Below are 23555 nucleotides of genomic sequence, written 5' to 3' on the forward strand. Positions count from 1 at the left end.
GATTAAAATAAGTTATTAATTTATTATGATATAAAAGATACAATTTATTCACTATCCATTTAACAAAATTCACAAAATGTCATCTGTTAACTTTTTTTTTAAGAATCGATATTCAATCCATCCAAGTTTTTTCTTAAAAAGTTAAATATTTTTCGCCATCAGTCAAATACATTTTCTCCATTTAAACGTGGTTTTTTAAATTTTTTTTTTTTTCGTTTAACTCAATCTAAGGATTTTATGCTTTTATTCAAGTTATAATGAATAGATTAAAATAATTTATTAATTTTTTTATGATCTATTAAAAACCATCACGGCGTCCATTTAATAAAATTCACACAAATCACCTGTTAACCTTTTCTTATAAATTGACATTCACTCCATCCATAATTTTTTTAATAAAATAAATAATTTTCACCATATTCAAATATTTTCTCCTCATATTTCCGTAATTTTTAAAAATTAACTATTTTGTTTAATTCACATTAAGGAAATGATTATTTGATATATTGACTTTTTAAATATATTTAAAAAATATATATATATTTTAAAAAGATTATATACTCTTTTTGTGTATGTCATAAATTGTAGAACTTTTTAAGAAATTAAAAAAATATGAACAATCCATTTTAATAATATATATTAGAATTTTAAATTAAAAAATAAAGTAAATATTGTTAGAATATTATTATTCAGAGATTTCAGTATTCAGAGATTTCAAGTAAGTGTTTTTTATTTGGTGAATATTAAAGTTTCGTCACCCTATAAATTGAAATAGACTTTCCGTGGATAGATTAGATAGATCATGGAAAAAATTGCATGCTTTCATTAATCTATTAATATACCAAGTCAATTTTTCTATATACTAGCAATTATTTAGATAACATTAATATGAAAGAGTTTATTTTCACAGTAAAAATAAATAAATAAAAACGCATCAATGGCACACCATCTGAAAAGATATCTTGGAAACAAGTTTCTGAAAGATATATCTTGGAAATTGACACACCATCTGCAGGTTCATCATGGCACAACCTAAAGACAGCATGCACTTGAATCTTTGTTTAATGTTATTATATGTCCATGCAGTAGTGGTCTTTGCAGCAAACTCTGATGTATGATATACAGTAACTCTCATTCTATAGCTCGTGTATATATATAGTTTTAAGGATTACTCTCATGAATTCAAATTTATCCAAATATTGGTTCCTATATATATTTCATTTTGCTTTCCTTTGCTTTTAGGGAGCAAGGCACCAATCACAAGACTGGTTAAACCATGGTGGAGATTTGTTCAACAGAAGATATGCTTACAAGGAGCGTAAGATCAGCACCAAAACTGCACCAGACCTACGCTTGAAGTGGAAATTCTATGCTGGCAGAGACATTACTGCAACACCAGCCATATATGATGGCACCCTTTATTTTCCAAGCTGGAATGGTAACATCTATGCGGTTAAAGAAGCTGATGGATCGCTGGTTTGGAAGCAGAACCTGGAGAAAATGACAGGTCTGAAAGCAACTGATGGCCTTGTTGAGAATGTAAATTGGACAGTGTCACGGTCAACTCCCACAGTGGCTGGGGATTTACTTATGATTGGAGTCTATAGTCCTGCTGCTGTTGTTGCTGTCAAAAGAACAACAGGTAAACTTGTGTGGAAGACCACTTTGGATTACCATCCTGAAGCACTCATCACCATGTCTGGAACATACTACAACAGGTCACTATTTGCACATCTATTAGCCTTATTTTCTTAAGAATTAATGGAAAAATTCATGTTACAAAATTTGTTTATATTATCCTTATAGAATATTGTTAAATACATATATATGCATATGTTTTTTTTTATCTTTCTGCCTCCCCTATGCTGAACTTCACAGAGGTTACTATGTTGGAACATCTTCCCTGGAGTCACTTGTTGACCTTGAGAAGTGCTGCACGTTTCGTGGAAGTTTTGTAAAACTTAATGCTCAATCCGGTGGCATCTTGTGGAGGACCTATATGATACCAGATAACAATAACAAAAAAGGAGAATATGCAGGAGCTGCCATTTGGGGAAGCAGTCCTTCCATTGATGAGAAAAGAAAGCATGTCTATATTGGCACAGGGAACCTCTATTCTGCCCCATCACACATAAGCCTGTGTCGAGAGAGACAAATTAATAGAACTCAGCATACTCAACCAGACGAATGTGTTGAACCAGACAACCACTCCAACTCAATCTTAGCCCTTGATTTGGATTCTGGGAAGATCAGATGGTACCGCCAGTTTGGCGGCTACGATGTATCTGTCATAGTATGTACCGGTTCTCCCACACCTAGTCCTAATTGTCCTCCTCAAGCAGACAAACCAGATGTTGATTTTGGGGAGGCACCAATGATGTTGACCGTATATATAAATCGAATCAAGAAAGATATTGTTGTTGCAGTCCAGAAAAGTGGTATTGCATGGGCTTTGGATCGCAATAATGGTCACCTTGTTTGGTATACGGTAAAATACATAATTTATAGTATGATAGTTTTCTATTTTTTCCCACCCCTTTTCAATGAACAATTGGTGGATATCTCTATCAGAATGATGTCTTTCATTTACCCTTGACAAACTTAGCTGATTTATACTGATAATGCAAAGGAGAAGAGAAACAGGCAAGAGGAAAAGCTGTAATTGATTCTTGCTCAAAAGTACAAAAGCAAAGAGGAATATATACATATATACACACACACAAAAGAAACTGATATACAGAAAAAACTGTCATATCAGTTTTTCTTTTCCCACTTTTTCTTCTATCCTGCAGAAAAAAGCTAATTAGGTACTCTAGAGTATTGATTTGGATCAAAAGATGATATGACACAATAAGTTGAGTTAATTTATGAGTGATGATATATCATATTAATTAACATCTGCACAAAACACTCATCAATATCTATTTTTGTACCTATCTTTCTCTTATAATTGAGAAGTTGAAAATTTATTCATTTTCTATGCTCATTTTCTTCTATATTTTTCTTCTGTAGGAAGCTGGGCCATACGGGCTGGCAGGAGGTGGATCATGGGGTGCAGCAACTGATGAAAAGAGGGTTTACACGAACATTGTGAATTCTGATGCCAACAATTTCACTCTCGCACCCTCAAATGAGATCACAACTGCTGGTGGGTGGGTGGCAATGGATGCTCACAATGGTAGAGTTCTATGGTCAACAGCAAACCCTAGTAACAGCACTGCATATGGTCCTGTTAGTGTTGCAAATGATGTTGTCTTTGCTGGATCCGCTGATAGAATGGGATACATATATGCAATTGATGGCAAGAGTGGAAAAATTTTATGGTCCTACAAAACTGGAGCCAGTGTCTATGGAGGCATGTCAATCTCCAGAGGATGCATATACGTGGGCCATGGATACAATGTTGCTTATGGACATACCTTGAACTTAACAGATGGAACCTTTCTCTTTGCCTTCTGTGTCTAAGAATTTCCGTGTTTGTATTACTTTTATTTTGAACAAATAATTCATTTCGTTGATTAGCTTTTGTAAAAAAGCTATTAAACGTTATTTCTTTTAGGGTTTTTCAAAGTTATGTCATAATCAAACACGGACAAATATAAATGGATTAATAAAACAGAAACTAGTATATCTTTTCCTCTCTTAATTAATTTCTCTCTATATTTAGCATGATTTTAAACATTTATTTATAAATAGTTAATTTTGTTTTCTTACTCAAAATTGAATGTTTTTTTGGTTGAATTCCAAGTTAAAGTCTGGCATATAGTAAATTATAACGAGTATGAATATAACATTAAATGAAGGTTCATTTACTCATTATTTTCTCAAAATTTATGTATAGTTTCTCGAGACTTATATTGTGTTGAGATAATTCCACGTTAATTTGTCTATTTGCTCAATGATTAATATAATAATTTAAAATTATAATAGCTCTATCATCAGTCATTAAAAAATAGGATTGACAATCCTAATTTTTTATATAGTATTATTATTTTTTTGGGTACAGATATAGTTTATTCATCCATTACAATACTGACCGTAAAATTAATCATTTCAGACACAGAACGCAAAGAGTGAAGTTCCACCTGTCAAGTTTACGGAAAACCCTAGATTTACATTATATCCATGACCAACATATATGCAACCGTTGCTAATTGACATGCCTCCATAGACACTTCCTCCTGTTTTGTAGGACCACAAAATCTTCCCACTCTTTGCATTAATTGCATAAATGAATCCCATTCTATCAGTTGATCCAGCAAACACAACTTCATTTGCAACACTAACAGGACCATTAGCAGTGCTATTACTAGGGTTTGCTGTGGACCATAGAATGTGGCCTTTGTTTGAATCCATTGCCACCCACCCACCAGTGGTTGTGCTTATATTTAATGGTGCAAGAGTAAAATTTTTGGCCCCAGAATTTGCAATGTTGGTGTAAACTCTCCTTTCATCAGTTGCTGCACCCCATGTTCCACCTCCTGCAAACCCACCGGGTCCAGCTTCCTAAATAGTATGAGTTTTTTCCTTATATCAGCTAAAGAGATATAACAAAACTTTATAAATTTTGTTACGAATTCCATATCTTGTTGTAAACTTATGTGTCAAATTTGTTTTGATTGAAGATTTTACTACTACTTTAGAGTATATGAAAGAATTTAAGAAATTAATATGAAATAACTTTTATATTAATGGAGATTATTTGATCAGAAATTATCTACTGTGTACCGTAAACCAAATGAGACTGCCATTGTTGCGATCTAAAGCCCAAGCAAAGCCACTTTTCTGGACCGCAACAACCATATCCTTTTTGTTGCCATTTACATATGTTGTCAGCATCATTGGTGCCTCTCCAAAATCAGCATCTGGGGTAGGACCTGAAGGAGGACAATTAAGAGTTGAAGCATTGGTGCATGCAAAAAACCACACATCATAGCCTCCTAATTGGCGGTACCATGTAATGTTCCCAGAGTTCAAATCAAGGGCCAAGATTGAATTGGAGTGATTTTCTGGTTCAACACACTCATCTGGTTGAGCAGGCTTAGTTTGATTATCTTGTTTTTCTTGACATTGAAGTATTTCTAATGGGGCAGAATAGAGGTTTCCAGTAGCAATATAGACATGGTTTCTATGAACATCAATGGAGGGGCTGCTTCCCCAAATGGCAGCGCCTGCATATTTTCCTCTTGTGTTATTGTTATCTGGTAACACAAAGGTCTTCCACAAGATGGCGCCAGATTGAGCATCAAGTTTTGTGAAACTTCCACGAAATATACAGCATTGTTCAATGGTTGCGCCTTCTTCAAGTGAAGATGTTCCAACATAGAAACTTCTGTGGAGAGTTCAGAACAGGTGCACAATACACAGAGCGTGAAGGTCAAAACAAGTAATTCAGAGGACTACTGAAAAATTCACTATAATAGGTGTGGATTTGAGTAATATGCATGGAGGTGAGGATTTGAGTAATATGCCTGAGTTTTATGTTCGAAACTCTTTGATGTTATTTTATGATCGAGTAGTTTTGTTGATCAAATAGATGAGCACATATTGTACAAACAAATACTCAGAAAAGAGAAATATAAGATTTAATAAAGAGAAAATATAAGATTGAGCAGTGCGGAAGACTGGGGAATGGGTTGAGTAAACTCCCCTATTCATAACGTGGAAACAGAAAAAGATATGAAAAATAAATCTATGTTAAGAAAAAAATAATTTTAAATTTTATTTATCTTGAACTATCATAAAAAGTTTCTATAATAAACCCAATGAAACCCAAATGTATCAGGATAAACCCTTAGCACTGCCATATTTTCCTAGTTTAGAAATATTATAAAGCCGTAAGAGTACTACAATAAGGATAAACACAATAGACTATATTTATTTATTCTCCACTTGTATAAACTCAATGTAGCTTTGCTGACTTTGCTTTTATTCACAAGAAGTGGTGGATAAACTCAATATATCTTTGTTTCAGATTTAGTCTTGTTGTTTGATGTTTGGTGTATGATGTATGATGTTGACTTAGTAACAGCTGTGTTGGGTGTTTTTGTGTGTCTTGGGTCTGGGTGCTTTGAGGTCGTATTGCAATTTATGTTTGTTGGGAGTGAAGTGTATGTTTTCTTACGGTGGTAGTCGGTTCCTGTTTTTCTCGTCTCTGATGTTGTTCTGGTTTGGAAGCGGCAGTAGATCGTTGTTTCCAGTTGAGTTGAGGTATGGGGAACTAGTCGGGGCTTGTTGGGTGTCTCTCTTATTGAGTGTGCTTTGCTCTGCAACTGGTCGCACCTTGTGGCCTTATCTTGTTTATGGTCCTATTCGTGTTGTGGCAATTTCTGTGTTTTAATGTCTTTGATAGGAACTAATTCTGCTATGTTTGAGCCTTATTCACTTGTTAAGTTGCTATCATTTTAATGTGTTTAGGAGCTTCTATCTCTCACTGTATCTTGAGTTCTGGTATGATTAATTATTATGTTGTGTATTCTTTGTTATGGAGATTAATTGCAGTATCATATGTAATAGGCTGTTCAAGGATGGAACAGGGTTGTATATTTGGTTTAAGCATGAAGCAGGAGTTAAATTGTATAGATTTTGTACCAACAGTTAATCCAAGTGTATTATCCCTGAATAAGATTTTTGAATTAGAGTATTGTAAGTGACCAGAAAAGTGGAGAGTCAAACACTCCTTAATCAAGCTTGTCATGATATTGAATAGAATAAGTGAGAGTTTGAACAGAGAAATATTAGTAAAGCTTCTAAGGAAAGAAGGCTAGACTGACCCGTTGTAAAATGTCCCTGACATGGTGATGAGTGCTGCAGGATGGTGATCCAAAGTGGTCTTCCACACAAGTTCACCACTTGTTCTTTTGAGACCAATAACAACGGCAGGGCCATAGATTCCAACAATCAATAAATCCCCAGCAACAGTGGGAGTTGACCTTGACACTGTCCAATTTACATTCTGAACAAAGCCCGTTGCTTTCAGACCTGTCAGAATCTGCAAGTTCTGCTTCCAAACAAGAGATCCATCGGCTTCTTTAACTGCATAGATGTTACCGTTCCAGCTTGGAAAATAAAGGGTACCATCGTATATAGCTGGTGTTGCAGTAATATCTTTGCCTGCATAGAATTTCCACTTCAAACGTAGGTTCGGTGCTGTTTCGGGGCTGATCTTACGCTCTTTGTAAGCATATCTCCTGTTGAACAAATCTCCACCATGGTTTAACCACTCCTGTGATTCTTGTCCTTGCCACTGAAAACAAAAACCCAATAATAAGAACTATATATGTCTTGTGATCAATTTTAATTCATGAGTAATCCTTAAACCTATATATGCAACTGCTATATATTATAGAGATAACGATAGTGGTAAAGTGTATTATACATCTGAGCTTGCTGCAAACACTGCTACTGCATAAGCACAAACCAACGATAAACAAAGAACTGAGTGCATGCTGCAATTAGCAAAATATGTTGGGAAAACCATAGAAAGAGACTGAATTATATGGAAAAGAAAAATGGCCCAACTGTGACAGTCTGATCTAATAATCGTTGACTATCAATTTAATGCATGTTAAAATAATGATAACATTTATCTTACCATATATAAAACTCTATTTCATAACTATTTCCATTATTAAAACAGAGACAAGAAGAAAACGAGAAATATTATCAGTACTTGTATCTTTATCTCTTGAGTTGAGAATTACACCGACAATGTTTCCTTTTGCTTCACGTAAAGCTTTATGATGATGACATGCTCATGTCAACCCAAAGATAAATAAAAAAAATGAGAAAGACCGAAGTTTCAAGAGAACACATCACCATTGTTATGTTCTTTAATATCTTGCCGTATAAGAATGTAACATCTCTACCTTTATAAGCCTAAAATTGCAGACTGTATTAAGAAAACAATTTGCATATTTAGCCTTAAGTAATTCGGTTACTAATAGATTAAATCGTAAAACTAACGTAAATCACTTGTGCCAAAAGATTGAAATAGAATTTTAAAGGGGGTCAAAGAAACACTACAAGAAACCTGCCAAACTTTGCATTGGTCATGACACTGTTGCAGATTTGAGGGGCTTCATTTCAGAATTTCTGCTTCATTTAGGATCATTTCTGCTTCGTTTAGGACGTCATCGGGCCACGCAGCTATGTATATTGGCGTATCACTTTAAATCCTCCTGACAGAAGTTCCACAAGTTAACATCATTTAGCATCTGAAGATGGCATCTGATTGGTGGATCAGACATACAGCAGAAACATATTGCAGGAATCTCTCTGCAGCATTTGAACATTGATCAACTTTGTTTTATTGAAGGTGTACATATTTTGTGCCAAATTGTATAGTACCATACGTATATCCTCAATCATGGTTTTATTTGCTGAATTACAGATTATACAAGGTCTAGGAGTTGCTAAGAAAGGAAGATTTTTTTTATATTCTGATTGTCAACTGAGAACATTATGTATCCTATTTAACATCCTTATACTCCACTTAATTTATTTATCCTTCACTTATAAAAATATATAACTTATCGGTCTAGCATAGTTAATTATACATCACTAAAAAAAATTCTATTAAAATTCAAACGATAGTTGGAAATTGTTCAAAATAAAAATTTAATTTTCTTTTTATGAAAGCAACTACCAAGTCATCCCTTACTTTTCTTTATCTTGGGTGTCAAAGCACATAATATTTCTGCTTTATCCCCGCTTATTCATTTTAAATTCATGAAATTTACACACTAATATATAAATGCCAGCACTTTCTTTCTTGTTCTTTCTCTTCCTTTCATTTCGCAGATGAACATTGACAGGGCAAAAATAAGGACATTTTGCAAGTATGGTCTTTATCTTTCTTGCTTTTCTCTTTCTCTCTTTCTCTTCTGCCGGTAACTCTCATTCTTCTGTATTCTGTCTTCTTTTATGGAGGTGACAGAGGTTCAATGACAATTCATTGGCATTGGCTGCAGGTGGCATGCTTGGATTTTGTTGGATTTATTCTGATTTTCCTTTTGGGCTCAACCTTCATCCATAGTCCCTGTCATATCATATAAAGGATGATATGTAGAAAAATAAAAGACAAAGAATCCATGCATTCGAAGTATTTTCAAAGTATAGAGATTTTCACTTTTCTTATTATCACATCATTTATTATTCAGATAGTCTCAAAAATTTTGTCTGCGGTTTTTACAGCAAAGTAAAATTTATTTATTAAAAAGGGCACAAAGATGTGTTGTAACCTTATACACAAGAATACCATACACAAATATACCAGAATTAACTATTTCTCAAGTTAATCAGGCTGTCCTATTACAAAAAAGTTAGTCAGTTCATATTAAAAAAGTCAAATTTACTTATGGACCACTGATACCGATTATTAAAATAGTTAAATCATTTACTATATTAAAAGATAAAAATTAAAAGTAAGCATCGCCAACACGAACACAATGTGGGTGCTTACAAGATATGGTGTAGTAATTTCTGTACTAGGCTTTTGTAGTAATTTCTGCAGTAGGTTGCTTATAGATTATGAGCAGTTGCTCGAGTATTACAAAAATAGCACCAAATTTGTTTGTGATAAGACAAATATATATTGATGAAATGACATCGAATAACTAGATTGTAGGGAGACAACATTCATTTCTACCCGTTCTTTTTGTTCTAATAAACTTAATCCCTTGTTAGTGGGGTCCTATTTTGACGTGAAATAATAGGATCTTGAACCTTGGCCACGTCAAAGAGGAAACAAAGCTAGTGATGCGTGTTCATTTCTGGAACATAGCGATTGATCTGATTTGTGACACTCTTGGAGAAAGAAAACGGCAATGGTGGTTGGAGAAGAAGGACGTTTCCAGACTCAGAACTCTTGGAGGATAAACTTTTGAAGTAGCCTGTTAAGCATCCTTTCCCGTTCTGGTTCAAGGGGTTTGGTGAAGCCGATTGATGATGCTCCCCAAGTTTCAAGTTCAACCCTGAACCAAGAATATCCTCTGATACCTCTTGTTTACCACTGTTTGATCCATGTTCCACTATTGATGAAACTGCAGCAGCTATTACTGAACGAAAACTCGGGTCTGTGCTGATTGCTTTGGTTATTGTTTCTGCCAAAGCTTCTCTGGAGGGAGTTTGGCTTGTTATGCGTTGTTGGTAGAAATGTTGTAGGAAATTATTTGGCTGCATAATTGGCCTTGTGGGGACTCTGTCAACTGGTGTTGTGGTTGTGCCATTGTCATGGAACCCCTTACCCCAAATGGATGGTATGAAGTTATGCTCCGGTGAACAAAAGCTGAGACTAGCTGAGGATCTTGGGTTTGAAATTGAAGCCATGGTTGAAGGTAAGCCATGGTGGAACTGAGTTGATGAGGAGGAAGGAGCTGAAGAAGTCAGGTCTAGAGTGATTGTTGAGAACGTATGTGATGAGGCATGGTTTGGTGGTGAGAAGATTTGTTTGGCTCTTGATTCATGAAACTGGTCACTGAAACTTAGACCATTTAGTAGTGTGGTAGGAGCATTTCCAAAAGATGCAGAAATGTGGCTTGGAAGGTGTGATGTTGAAGAACCTGACAATAGCATGGAAGCAGCAGCAGAAGTAGTTGAAGCCATGGCTGTGGCTGAGACTGGAAGTTTGTGGTTGTGGGTCCCTTCATAGGTTGTGATTAAGATGGACAGGTCCTCGGAACACCTTTGCACCTGAAGTCATTTATGCATTAAATTTGGATCTGAGACAAATTCAATTATTATACAACAATACTAATGCACATGTATACATGAGCTTGTATATTTTTACAAAGATATTCGATAAGGATGCACTATTTTCGTATTATCTTTTTCATTAATGTATGACCATGGACTGAATTCTTAACTGATGTTTATATAAAAATATTTTAAATTTACAATGCATTCACGTTTAAACTATATACCTGCTTCCTAACTGGGCATGTTGGTGCAACTGTGCAACGATAGTATGCCCTCGGACATGGATTTCCCTTTGCTATCTTCTGTCCATATTTCCTCCATTGACACCCATCATTCATCTGTTTGAATACCAAAAGTACAAGGATAGCTATTAGACAAGAAGAATAACAAAAGTATACCATTAAAAGCAATTAGTTTACAAGAATGAAAATAAAAGTGCAGGCATGTTTGATTGTTTTCACAAATACTAAGAAAAAGATCACTTTTCATTTTTCTTTCTCACTGTTCTAAAAAAAACTATTGTTTTTAACGTTTCTTACACAAGATTTTGAAAACAATTAAAAACAAAGCAATATTTTTATGATTATTAATAAAAGATGTGCCATTATTCTTCTCTGACACTAACCGTGGGAGTATCACATCTAGCTCTCACAGATACCCTTGCTCTCTTGGCTGGCATTTGATCTGAAATGTCAGTATTTACATTTATCACTTTTGCTGATTGATTTGTTGACAATGTTCCCTCTGTTTGCGTTTCCTTTGGTTCTTCTGAGCTGTTCATTGGACTTAAATCAGACACAACTTCCATCTCCAACAGGTGTTTGGAGTCTAATCCAAGAGTAAGGTTGGGTCCAACCTCTTTTTCTGTTGGTTTGTTGGAGTTTCCAATTATTGCCTCCTTCTTAGGCTCCGTTGGAGTCCTTCCAAGGCAAAGTGAGACAAACTCGGGCTCTTCACTTTGATCTTCATGGGAAGTAGATGAATCAACCACACCCTTCTTTGAAACATCTTTGTGAAGGATGTCAAAGAAACGGAGTTGAAGGGAGTGGTAATCCTTTTCTACTCTTTCCAGCGTCTTCTTCAATCTCTCATTTTCTTCCTTCACCTCACCCATCTCAGTTTTAGCAGATTTGACTTTATCTTCCTAGATTTCAAAACACCACAGTAATTACAATAATCAGCTATTTGATTCCTCAATTTATCACCAGCACAGACTCAATAGCACAAGACAAAATTATGTTTCAAAGCCAATAAATTTAAAATTAGATCAAGATAGGATTTTGATTTATTTTCATCATCAAACTACTGGGTGGTATTTTCATACAATGGTATAATTGCTTGCTCTATTTAAGGTCTACATTAAAAGAACAGAAATCTTTCTAAAGTTTCATATAATTCTGTGTTAAGAGTTAATTTATTGATTCACAAGATGTATAGAAACATCCTGAGACTGAAAAGTATATACAATTAAAGTTAAAAGGATATTCATGAGTACAAGATACAGAAAAATTGTTCAGAAATAGTACAGTTTTCACAAGAAGAAAGAATTGGGAAGGAAAAGGAGTAGCACATGTACCTTTGTAATTATCTTCTCTTCTATCTTTGGACTACCAGGGCTAGACATTTTTTGCTTCAATATTACTATTTCTCTAAGTAGAACACCCTCAATCTCACACACATATAAATCCCATAAATATACAACAATACCCTATTACAAACCAATCGACTATAAGGTAGACACGGTATAAATATAATTAAACAATAGAAATCCCAGAGCTCTACACCATTACGAAGCCACCCCCTTCAAATGTCAACACCGAATTGCTAAGATAATTTGTGGGAGTTTTATATTACTTATTGAAAGGTTAAATTAATTAATTAGTCTCCAAATCTGAGTCATAAATAATGTTGGCACACAAATTGTGCATTGATTAATATTATGGTTGAAGCTTGGTACTGATGAGAGGACGTCACATGGGTGTGTGGTCAAAGTTGTAACATGTAACCAGTTATTAGCCATGGCGGCGAGTGAGACCTCTGAATATTTGTCAATGGTGTAGCCTTATTACGCGGTCCATACGCTGCATGGTTCTAAACTATTCCTCCACTGTCCACTGCCATTGACTGGCTTTCCATCAATGCATTGTCTCAACACAATGAACAATTCCAATACAGTAATATGCTTTTTTAAATCATTTATGTTCAAGTTGATTAAACTATTAATCTATGAGGTTCGGATACGTCTATTAAATAGTGTGTCTGTGTCGGATATACATATCGAATACCGACACTCGCTGAACACGTATCGTATCGGTGAAATATACAATTTAAAAAATATTTACACTATGAGAAAATTATCAAATAAAAACCAATTTTTAAAGACCAAAATAATTAGTTGCAATAGTAACTAAATTAGGGACCATTTTAGAAACTAAACAAAAAAAAAATAGTTTCTAAATTAGTTTTTATTATTGTTCAATAGTTTCCAAATTGGTATTTAATTAGCTACCAAGGTTTTAACTATCAATTATTTAGTTTCTAAATTTGGTAGCAAAAACTTTGATTGTTAATTAGATACCAATTTAGAAACCATTTAACAATAATAGAAACTAGTTTAGAAAACAAAAATTTATTTAATCCTTAAAATGGTTTCTAATTTAGTCAATAACAACTAATTATTTTTTGTCTCTAAAATTGATTTCTATTTCATGATTTTCTTGCAGTGTTATTAGATTTTTGACAATTCTAACACAGTTTTAATATAATTTTAAAAAATATGAAATACATTAATTTTCAGTATTTCAAGTTATATTACTTTCATATAAAACCAAAAATTTACTGAAAATTTGTAATTTATTGAACATAAAATCAGATGTTCATATGAAGAAATAACTGAAGCAGGTTTTCAAAGGTTGGAAACAAGGGTCACAGTAGAATTGCAAAAGAACAATTTAGTTTTCGGTCGTTGATTACTGTCACTGTTACATATGTTCAAGTTGTTCTTCCCAATCAAACATTGTATGTCTATCGGTGCATTACAAAGAAGCTACTTATTTACATTATTTTTTAAATAACGTCAATGTTTGGTTAACTACATGCTTTTAAAATTGCGAGTAACCCCAAAATGTATGTCTCGGGATCTGATCAACTTTCAATTGTTTTAGATACAGTCAACGTCAAAAAAAATGATAGATGTGTATTTTATACAAAAAGAAATATTATAGGTCATGTAATATAATAACAGAAGAAAAATAAACAAAAGAAAAATGGGGTGAAGGAAAGATAAAGTTGTGGTGTGTGTATATGAATATCAATATTAGAAGTGTCGTTTGAAACATATTAAAAAATAATTTGGATATGTTATAAAAACTCATAATGGTGTCAACGTGATAATTAATAAGTTTATAGTGTGAATGCATACAAGTATATGCATGAGTTAACCGTTAAGTAACTCCATGCGTTTTTAAGGCTTAATTATATTAAATAACTATGAAAGAGTCACATTTTAACCCTTAAATAAATATTTCAAGCATATGGGCATAGGATATTAATAAAGATATATGCCTCTTCAAAATATTCCATTTTTATGTACCAACTGTTTTACCCTTTCCATTATGCAGTTTTAATTTATTTGATTGGTTCAAACCCAATGGTGAACCAGTATTAGTTGTCAAGGGTTAACGTGTCCTATTTCACCTTTTTCACTGGTCTAAGTTATTACTAATTATTATCTTCATTACCCTGCCCCTCTTTTCCAGGACTTATTCCATGTTTGAATATTGTCCCAGAATTATTTGGTCTTTCAATTCCAAAATACAAAACCTTTTAAGGTTCATCTAACACGCTAACGTCTTAGTGTCATTGCATGCATGGGAAAAGACACCACACGTAATGAGTCCATTAGTATTTTTTAATGAGAGATTGTGATGTCATAAATTAATATGCATAGTCATTTTCCAATAAACAAATTAGAAACACTCAATCACAAACTATAAACCTTAAAACTCCTAGAGAAAATGTCGAAGAGGAATTTGCACAATCGTTAATGTTTTTACATGAACAGAACTTTCTTATTTGCCGGTAATTGTTCTTTAGTTTTGTTTTGGTTGTCTTGGTCTAATGTTTTTTAGTATTATGGAAGGAATCCTGACGCTGAAGTCAATTATGGATCAAAGAGAAATGATATTTTGGGTACGATATTTATTACTTTAGACATGATGGGGGCTTGTCTATCTGTAGTCAAAGGTTTGGGTCTCAAGTTGTATAAACGTGTATGGATATGGTCCAATGATGCTCAATCATTTCTTGATCGTGATTTTCGCATAATTATCACGTAATGGTTACTAAAGGATGTCACTAGTTGTTTTGGAATGCACGATGTGGAATAGGCTGAGAGGCCGAATGGCCACATGTTTACATGTACATATCAAAGGATAATCTCATTTCTTTATAAATAGGTTAGATGCTCGTAGCACACTTCGTGCTTTTTTTATTCTAACAAATTTATATACTTCTAATTTTCCCTACTTTATACTCAATTTGTTAATGTACCTAAGTGAGTGAAATTGTTGGTTAAATGTAATTATAATAATATTAAGAAACATAAATGGAAATATGAGTTATGTTGTCCAAAGTTGTATGACCGAAATGTTTAACATGAAAGTTTCCTCGATAATTTTTAATATGTGTGGTAGGAAAATGTATAGATGAACAAAAAAAGTATTCATTCCAAAAACGTTGATGCCTTGGAATAGTTACAAGGATTTCCTCTTCAACTTTGGTAATATAGTCAAAAGTTGAATTATAGGATCATCTACAACTTTTGTCATCTTGTTGTCATCATCATCGTCATCATCGTCATCAATATCAAGTTGTTTGCTAACTTGTTCACCGTCATCAATATCAAGTTGTTTGCTAACTTGTTCATTGTCATACAACATATTTTCTCATGCATAATAAGGAAGCACATTGTAAATGACCAACAAAATTGTCATGAATTATGTTTACTACATAATTTCCCATAAGAATTTATCAATTCTTTTCCATTTTATAGAATCAACTAAATGTTGAAGAAGACCATCACATTTCCTATTATTTGCACATATTGTTAGGCTTTTTTCATTCTTTCGTATGACAAACAATCTTTTAAATCTAGATATTATTGGCAAATACCATAACAACTTAGCAAGGGAGACCCTATATTTCTTCCTTAGCACTCTGTCAATTTTTTTTAATCATTATAACCCACATATTGAACACACATTCAATGTTGCAAACATTTTTTTATATAATACACAATCATTAAGGCATGTGTGTATCTTCCTATATTCATACTCATCAAACATGATATCATCTTAGTTTCATAGTTACAATTAGATAATAACACATCTCCTTGTGGAAATATCTACTTCAACAACTCCGACAATGATGTGAAACTTATATTTGTCCATTCATTTCTTACTATTAGACTAAATAATCTTGAAATCATTGACAATCTCGTAAAAGTAGTGTAACTTGAATACAATGGTTGCTCCCAATGAGACTTTAAAGAATCATACATTGCAAAATGTTCTTCTTCGACATCATGTATCATCTCCTTTGAACAATCGTTCATCTTTTCATCAAAAATTTTTGTTTGAAACACAATTGACATGTCTAATACTTCTCCATGTCCTGTCTATATTGTGTAACTTTTAACAATATCAAATATAAATAATTGGTCACATCTCTCTCCAAGTTTCTGATCAATTGATTCAAACAATAAAAACATAAACAGTAACATGTTCCTTTAATAGGTCTTTCATTTTGCCAAACAAATTGTAAAAAATCATCAATTACGTTTTCATATTCTCGATTAATGCAACATGCATTCATCCATGTGTAATTCAAGACCATTTTACCAAATAAATTGTAAAAGTTCATCAACTTCGTTCTTATATTCTTAGTTAAAGTCATACTCACTCTTAGTTAATGTCATATACTCATCCATATGTAATTCATAATTATACTATCAAACGTTTATTATCATTCTTCCTAATGTGATTTGATTTTTGTTTTTGTAATTTTTTTTAATTGAGTATAAGATTCTAGGTATTTGGAAAAAAAATCATAATTTATTAATATGTATAAATTATTTGTCAATTTTCACAAGCACCTCATTGCGAGATAAATTATTTATCAATGCGAACCTTAATTTGTCAAATTTATAAAATTTATTTATGGATAATATATATAAATATTTGAACCCAATTCATACTTCACTATAAAAATAGAAGAACTGAAATATGGTGTACATTTCTTGTCTCAGTTAAGGAAACAAGTTTACTGAATCTAATAAATATATAAGATTAGTAATGAACAAGTAATTTATAAGATAACTAATTTACTCAAATTTATGCGCACTAAGATTAAAAATAATTAAGATATACAAGATAAATATAAAAAATATTTAGAATATAGTTTCTTTATGTAATATTAAACTACAAAAGAATATAAATTAAAATATAAAAAAAAACAAATATTAGATCAAAAGTAATAAAGTTTAAATGTTTATTTTATTATTATTTAATTGAAAAATCATTATAGAGAAAAAATGATAGATTTAAAAGTATAAATAAATATAAATTATTCTTAATATTAACATTGAACTTCTTTTTATTCTTAATCTCATCCCAAATTGGAATATAAGATTCTCTTCTTTTCTTTATCCCGTAGTTTTCATTATATGTTAAAAAAGTTTATTGATAATTGTGTTGACTTTCATACCCTTTTTCTGAGCTTTGGTATTGCTACGGCCTTCTTAGTGATACTATTTCCCAATCTAAGCATCCCATTCTGTCCTTTCCTGATTTTTTTCTATGTACATGACCATAATTAAATGAACAAATGAACCAAAAACAAAATCTAGGGTCTCGTATTGCATAAAGAACAAAAAAATACTAAAAATGTAGTAACAAGATAGAGAGAGTTTGACTAGAGGACAAAAGGGTGACATAAATAGATAGAATAAGACAAATGATCTACAGCAACATTTGCCACTACAACAGGAAAATGTTGGGTGACAAGACAACATTAGTTCTCCACAATCTTTGGGCCGCTGTACATCTTTACAACTACTTTAAGATTTTCAGGTTTCTCTTTCTCTTGAAGCCATTCATATGTTTTTCTTTCCTCCTCTGGTATGGATATTCCATCCACTGAAACCATTGAAAAAATTCAAATCATTCTATGCAAATGAAAGTACACTTATAATAAAGTAAAGTATAATGTCAATAAAGGACTATATACAGTAGAGGAAAATATCATCAACATCAGTTCTATAAATTTCAAACCACCTTTGTGTACAATTCAAAAACAGTTCTAATCCAAAATTATCTGACGGCTATTGATAACTCATTGATGCAACATGTAAAGCTATAACAGGACACCCATAATTTGTAACAGCCTATAAAATTCTAGAACCTTTAAATTACAGTATTTACAGTATTTGCAGAAAGAATATGAAGATACCTGAATAGTTGGAGAAGGGGAAATTCTGGTAATACGTGCAGTCTCTGCCATCAGGATCAGAGTATGGCGGACCAAGAACATCTAGAACCGCGCATGCTGTAACTGCTGTGAACCAATGCATGTTGCCTCCATCGTTAGGATAAAGAACAGAAGGGTCACAAGGAGCATCAAATTCCGCATCAACCTTAACTTTGGCCAACCTCATATCTGAAGTCTGGGATGCTGCAATCACAATATGCAAATTATTATACATTTATTAACCAAACAACTAGAAATTATGTATATCAAAAGAGGAGATAAGAACATTAATTATTTGCATCTGCATTCAAACAATGACTGTGATTCATTCATTCTTGTTTCACAGTGCAATCATTGTTTAACTGTTTAAAATGGAAAAAAGAGGGAAGGAGACAAGGAGAAAGAACAATTATATAGTGTAGATGTGTAATATATTATTATTTTAATCCAATCATATATAAAATATTGTATTCATATATACTATATATGGGTATTTTTTTTCCTTAAATAGCAAACCTCGTAAAGGAAACACTGTGGAATGAGGTTGTGTGTTCTGTTCAATTGTGAAAGAATTTGTACAAATCTTCTATAATATATATGTGTATATATAGTGTTGTAAAACATAGATATAAAACAATAAAACACTCACTTTCTGATGGTTTGACCATGGTAGACATGTGAGGAGGCAAGTCAGTTACCCAATCATAAGATTTGATATGCATGGTTCCAAAAAGAAGCTTGCTGAAAACAGTCATTCCAGGGTGATTGTGGAGAGGGATAACTCCAGAAGGTGGTAAGCAGAATATTCCCATCTGAAGTAATGAGAAATTAAAAATAAATAGATAACCTAACACACCAACAAAATAGCACTGTGACAAAACAATTCTCCAATAAACACTTGCAAGAAAAGAAAAGATAAAAGAGACAAAATGATATCATTTCAATGATAAAATGTTCTGTTAAACAAAACAATAACTTAGTTCTTTTTTTGTATCAATATTCAAAGAAGTTTTTCTGAATGATGAATAGCTAAATTACCGAGAATTGTTCACATTCATAAATGTGCAGGTATGTAATTTTTGGGGTCCTTTTGTTGGTATTGAAACATGGCATGTCAGGTCTCAAGCCAACGTCTTCATGACTTATTCCATCTGCACCCACAACACAGTCAGTAACTAAGTATGCTTATCTTAATGTATAAAGTTAATTAAGAAAAATGAAAAAAGAAATGGAATTAAATATTGGTAGAATTATTTGAATGATTAAATATTTGAATGTATAAAAGAGTATTTGATTATGCTTTGGTGTTTTAGTTATTTTAGTTTTTTAAAATTAATCATAAAAACTATTTTTTAAAGATAAATACGAGACAATAAATAAATAAATAAATTGAAACTAGAGAGATATATTAAAAGATTACATAATTTTTCAATTGAAATGTTAATTAATATTTTTTTATAGCTTAATTTAGGTATTTGCCCAAAGATAAAGGTGACGGCTATTTATATAACATATTATATATATATATATATATATAAATTATTTTTTTATTATTTTCTTTATAGAAGGGTAACTTTCTAGTAGGAAGTATGATTGATTATTCTCTGGGTATATAGTCACTAAATTAATCTCGCAATGACAACTCACAACAAGAAGAGAGAAACTGACATCTATACCATTAAAGAGAAATATCATTTTTATCATTTCACATTTTAAATAACCATTTTTTAAATTAAAACTACACATAATAAAAAAATGTGCAAAATAAATAAAATTCACCTAAAATAAAATTATAAAAATTATTTATGATTATTTTTATGAAATTTTTTTAATTTAATAATATTTTTATTTTAATAATTGTCTATATTATTATATAAAAATACAATATTTGTGTCATCATTAATGGAACAATTTTATCTTCTAATAAATAAAAAATTATTTAATTATTTAATAAAATAAATAATTTAATATTTTTTATTCTAAAATATTTTAAAAAATAATGCATTATATATATTATATTATATTATTTTTAATTAATTATTCATAAAATAATAGAATTATATATTTTAATATAATAAATTCATACCATATGTATGTTTAGTCATAATTAAAAAAAATACCTTAATGACAATGATTGAATTTATAATACTATGTTTATGGTCTTCTTAGTCCTTGAAATTGGACTTATAATTTAAAAAACTTCACACCATAAAATCTTGATAGACAAAACTAACTAAAACAATGACCCTTTTTTCTTATATTTAGAGAGATAAATTGTCTTCTTTTTTTTTAAGTAGCTTTTAAATCCTAATGTGAAAAGGTACTACCATGTGGAATGATACTCAATTAAGATGGTATAAAATATCTTAACAAAGTAAAAAAAACATAAATAAATAAACCCCAATTAAATGTTTTAATTAATAAGATGAATACTTCATTGTTCTACTTCATAAAAAAAAAATATATATATATATATATATATCTAAAAGTATTGTTATTGCCATGTGATATAATTAAAGGTAAAAAAAAAAAATTATAGTAAGAGAAATCTAAGAAAAATATTATAAAAAAAAGTTAAATTTGTTTATATTTAAAAGTTTTCTTTTTTATATACAAATGAGATGAGGAGGAAAAAAAGAATGGTTAAATAATGATAAAAAATGCAAAATTCAATCAAATTGAGACAAAAATCACCAAAATGATTCTTCTTTTTTCTGATTCCTTGTTAAAAATGCTAAATGTGTTTTTCCTATAATTTTATGAAAGTTTTGAATTGTGATCACATTGAATGTATCAGCAATTACAATCAAACCAAAAAAAAAATTGTTAGAATTGAAATTTTATGTTTAACCCAGACACAAACTTTCATCATGGCAATTACCAAAATGAAATCCCAATGAAAAGAATGCAGAATTTGCAGATATAGTGGGAACACTCCACATACCTAAAACAGAGAGAAGCATTTCAATGTGTTGAGGAGAAGGAACAATCCCAGGACTGGTCGAAGCAAACACTTGATTACAAGTCTGAAACAATCTCTGCCCGATGGACATCTTCCTCAGCCGTTGTCTCCTGTTCTTCCTCGATTTGTTGGTGTTGTTATTCGTTTCTTCACGCAACTCCCTCCCCTTTCTCTCAGACAAATTCCTCCCAATCCCCATTTTTATTGAATGCAGAGCATACACCTTAAAAATAAAAACTTTGGCTCGGGATCAAGTCTGATCTCAGAACTATTGATATAATCGGGAATGAAATAGAATTATGGAAAATGGGTACGAGAAAAGAGTGAGAGAGTTTGCAGAAAAGGGCACCATGAAGAAGAAAAACATGGAAAAGAAAACAGAGAAAAAACAGAGAAAAAATGGAAAGTGTACTGTGAGTTAAGTCAGTGACTTCTTTATGGAAGGTTTAAGAAGTTGAATGAAAAAGAGCATTAGGGAGAAGAAGAAGAGAGAGTGGGAAGAATGACACACATTTGAATGATGAAACAATGTTGCATGTTTGATATAAAGGAGCAGGGGAATGAATGGATAAGACAGAGGAAGGTGAGATTGAGAGAGAGAGAAAGAGAGTGGTTTGGAAAGTAAAACTGAAAACCAGGGGCTATGTTCAGATTTTCAGTGGGCTACAGAAACAGTGGATTCTAATCAATACATATCTAAATATCTATTACTATGGAATTCACTTCTTTTACATTCTCACACCTCTTTTACTTTATTTGTTGCTCATGCTGCACTTTTACACTCTTGCTTTTTTCAATTTTCTTTTTGTAAAATTAGTGAAAGAATAAATGAATTCACCCTATATAGATATTAGTTTTGTTATTTGAGAAAGTTTTTTTGATTGTTATTGTAATGGAAAAGGCATTTCAGATGTGTTTTTTAAAATATTTCTTATAAGAATGAATGATTTTTTTTATACATTGACTATTTATTTACTGTTTATATTTATTTTATAATTATACTTTTTTTTTAAGTTGACTATTTATCTATGATTGAATAATATAACATCAAGAAAACATTTATAGTAGTAATTGCTTGTAATTAAATTATGTAACTTATCCCACAGTTTTATTATTAAATAAATGTGCATTCAATGCAGATTAAGTTTGGTTTGGAAGGTGCAATTTACCTTTAATTTTAACTTCTTTTTGCAACTAAAAAAGTGTTTTCTTTCATAAAATCATTAATATCTTCTGAATTTACCGTTAGGAATAATTAATATAGTAACTTACTCAAATTTAGATTTTCGAGATCCATATATCAAAACACTCACTGTAGATACACTGGACGATGATTTCTTAAATTTTTGTAATCTACATATTTTATTTATTTATTCAAGAACATAGTATATTTTAATTTCACTTATAAGAAAAGAAATTAAATAAATAATGATTAATTACAAGTAAATTAAATATTATTTTAGAAACTATAAAAATTATTAATTTTTAAAATAATTTATATCATTAATAAAAAATAAATTAATTTTTAAATTAATATCTTATTAACTACTAAAATTTAAAATTAATTTATAAATTTTATTAATAATAAAAAATATTTTAAATACTAATAAATTTATAATCTCTAAAGTCTAATTTAATTAATATATTAATTAGTTATTTTTTTGTTTTAATTTTTTTTTTTTTTAGTATTTATTGACCGAATGAATAGTTCAATAATTATAATTCATCTTCTTAATATAAGTATCCCATTATACTAATTTAAGAAATTAATAATAGAACTAATGGATTTGGATTTACTTAAAATATTAAGACTTGAATAAAGTTGTAGGTTGATGATCGCATAAATTTAATCCTATAGGAACAAAATAATTATGGTAGGTAAATAACTTCAAAAGTTAAACCTTATAGATTTCATTTATTTGATTTACACCATGATTTTTTCCACACGTAAGATATTTGATAAATCTTCAAAACAAAATATTTCTTACCTTTGTACGTACTTATTTTTTAAATTTAGTTAAGTTTACTTCTCAATATTATAAATTATATTACTAATTACTCAATTATCATACAAATATATGTGGAAAGGACTATTCTTGCTAGTTTCTTTGGAATATTTCATGATTCAAAAAGGATTTTTCATCATTTTAGAATGTACTTGTTGGAATGTTCAAAATGATCACATTAAAAATTTAAATAATGAACGGATTTCAATTATCTTAGTTATACTTCTTCAACTATTCTTGATTGATATTTTAAAAATTCATTATTATTCATTTATAGTAATGCTAACTAGATTAGTTGTTTCATAGTAGTTTTCTTCTTATAGGAATATATTTGATCATGTGTCTTATCCTTATCCAAGGAA

General features: G+C 31.1%; 4 protein-coding genes across 4 annotated transcripts; 1 reads left to right on the plus strand and 3 right to left on the minus strand.

The window, feature by feature from the left end:
• The first annotated feature begins 967 nt into the window (after window positions 1–967).
• Window positions 968–3631, plus strand: LOC137826697 (uncharacterized). The gene is made up of 4 exons (XM_068632785.1): window positions 968–1112; window positions 1243–1718; window positions 1879–2488; window positions 3013–3631. The coding sequence occupies exons 1-4, from the start codon at window positions 1023–1025 to the stop codon at window positions 3463–3465; spliced, it is 1629 nt and encodes a 542-aa protein (XP_068488886.1). The 5' UTR covers window positions 968–1022; the 3' UTR covers window positions 3466–3631.
• Window positions 3632–3945: 314 nt separating this feature from the next.
• On the minus strand, window positions 3946–7537 carry LOC137826696 (uncharacterized). Its single transcript, XM_068632783.1, has 4 exons — window positions 7379–7537; window positions 6774–7246; window positions 4729–5332; window positions 3946–4506 (listed from the first exon to the last, which is right to left on the minus strand). Exons 1-4 carry the CDS (start codon window positions 7478–7480, stop codon window positions 4054–4056), a joined length of 1632 nt encoding a protein of 543 aa, XP_068488884.1. The 5' UTR covers window positions 7481–7537; the 3' UTR covers window positions 3946–4053.
• Window positions 7538–9494: 1957 nt separating this feature from the next.
• Window positions 9495–12516, minus strand: LOC137826607 (WRKY transcription factor 72A-like). Its single transcript, XM_068632629.1, has 4 exons — window positions 12275–12516; window positions 11324–11842; window positions 10923–11036; window positions 9495–10692 (listed from the first exon to the last, which is right to left on the minus strand). Exons 1-4 carry the CDS (start codon window positions 12320–12322, stop codon window positions 9754–9756), a joined length of 1620 nt encoding a protein of 539 aa, XP_068488730.1. The 5' UTR covers window positions 12323–12516; the 3' UTR covers window positions 9495–9753.
• A 5068-nt stretch (window positions 12517–17584) lies between these two features.
• Window positions 17585–21778, minus strand: LOC137826751 (plant cysteine oxidase 2-like). Its single transcript, XM_068632889.1, has 5 exons — window positions 21170–21778; window positions 19264–19376; window positions 18875–19037; window positions 18208–18429; window positions 17585–17894 (listed from the first exon to the last, which is right to left on the minus strand). The coding sequence occupies exons 1-5, from the start codon at window positions 21384–21386 to the stop codon at window positions 17770–17772; spliced, it is 840 nt and encodes a 279-aa protein (XP_068488990.1). The 5' UTR covers window positions 21387–21778; the 3' UTR covers window positions 17585–17769.
• Between the last annotated feature and the right edge of the window lie 1777 nt (window positions 21779–23555).

Source organism: Phaseolus vulgaris, chromosome 8, assembly GCF_000499845.2.
Source record: "Phaseolus vulgaris cultivar G19833 chromosome 8, P. vulgaris v2.0, whole genome shotgun sequence".
Lineage (NCBI taxonomy): Eukaryota > Viridiplantae > Streptophyta > Magnoliopsida > Fabales > Fabaceae > Phaseolus > Phaseolus vulgaris.

Excerpts from the sequence above, each read along its gene's own strand:
- LOC137826697 (XM_068632785.1), top strand. The coding sequence starts at position 1,023 with ATGGCACAACCTAAAGACAGCATGCACTTGAATCTTTGTTTAATGTTA. Across the intron at positions 1,113-1,242 it reads TCTTTGCAGCAAACTCTGAT|GGAGCAAGGCACCAATCACA; the intron begins GTATGATATACA and ends CTTTGCTTTTAG. Across the intron at positions 1,719-1,878 it reads TCTGGAACATACTACAACAG|AGGTTACTATGTTGGAACAT; the intron begins GTCACTATTTGC and ends TGAACTTCACAG.
- LOC137826696 (XM_068632783.1), bottom strand. The coding sequence starts at position 7,480 with ATGGTTTTCCCAACATATTTTGCTAATTGCAGCATGCACTCAGTTCTT. Across the intron at positions 7,247-7,378 it reads TGTTTGCAGCAAGCTCAGAT|TGGCAAGGACAAGAATCACA; the intron begins GTATAATACACT and ends TTTTGTTTTCAG. Across the intron at positions 5,333-6,773 it reads TCAGGGACATTTTACAACGG|AAGTTTCTATGTTGGAACAT; the intron begins GTCAGTCTAGCC and ends AACTCTCCACAG.
- LOC137826751 (XM_068632889.1), bottom strand. The coding sequence starts at position 21,386 with ATGGGGATTGGGAGGAATTTGTCTGAGAGAAAGGGGAGGGAGTTGCGT. Across the intron at positions 19,038-19,263 it reads ATGAATGTGAACAATTCTCG|ATGGGAATATTCTGCTTACC; the intron begins GTAATTTAGCTA and ends TCATTACTTCAG. Across the intron at positions 17,895-18,207 it reads CCCCTTCTCCAACTATTCAG|TGGATGGAATATCCATACCA; the intron begins GTATCTTCATAT and ends CAATGGTTTCAG.
- LOC137826607 (XM_068632629.1), bottom strand. The coding sequence starts at position 12,322 with ATGTCTAGCCCTGGTAGTCCAAAGATAGAAGAGAAGATAATTACAAAG. Across the intron at positions 11,843-12,274 it reads AAGAGAAGATAATTACAAAG|GAAGATAAAGTCAAATCTGC; the intron begins GTACATGTGCTA and ends TTTGAAATCTAG. Across the intron at positions 10,693-10,922 it reads CATGCCCAGTTAGGAAGCAG|GTGCAAAGGTGTTCCGAGGA; the intron begins GTATATAGTTTA and ends AAATGACTTCAG.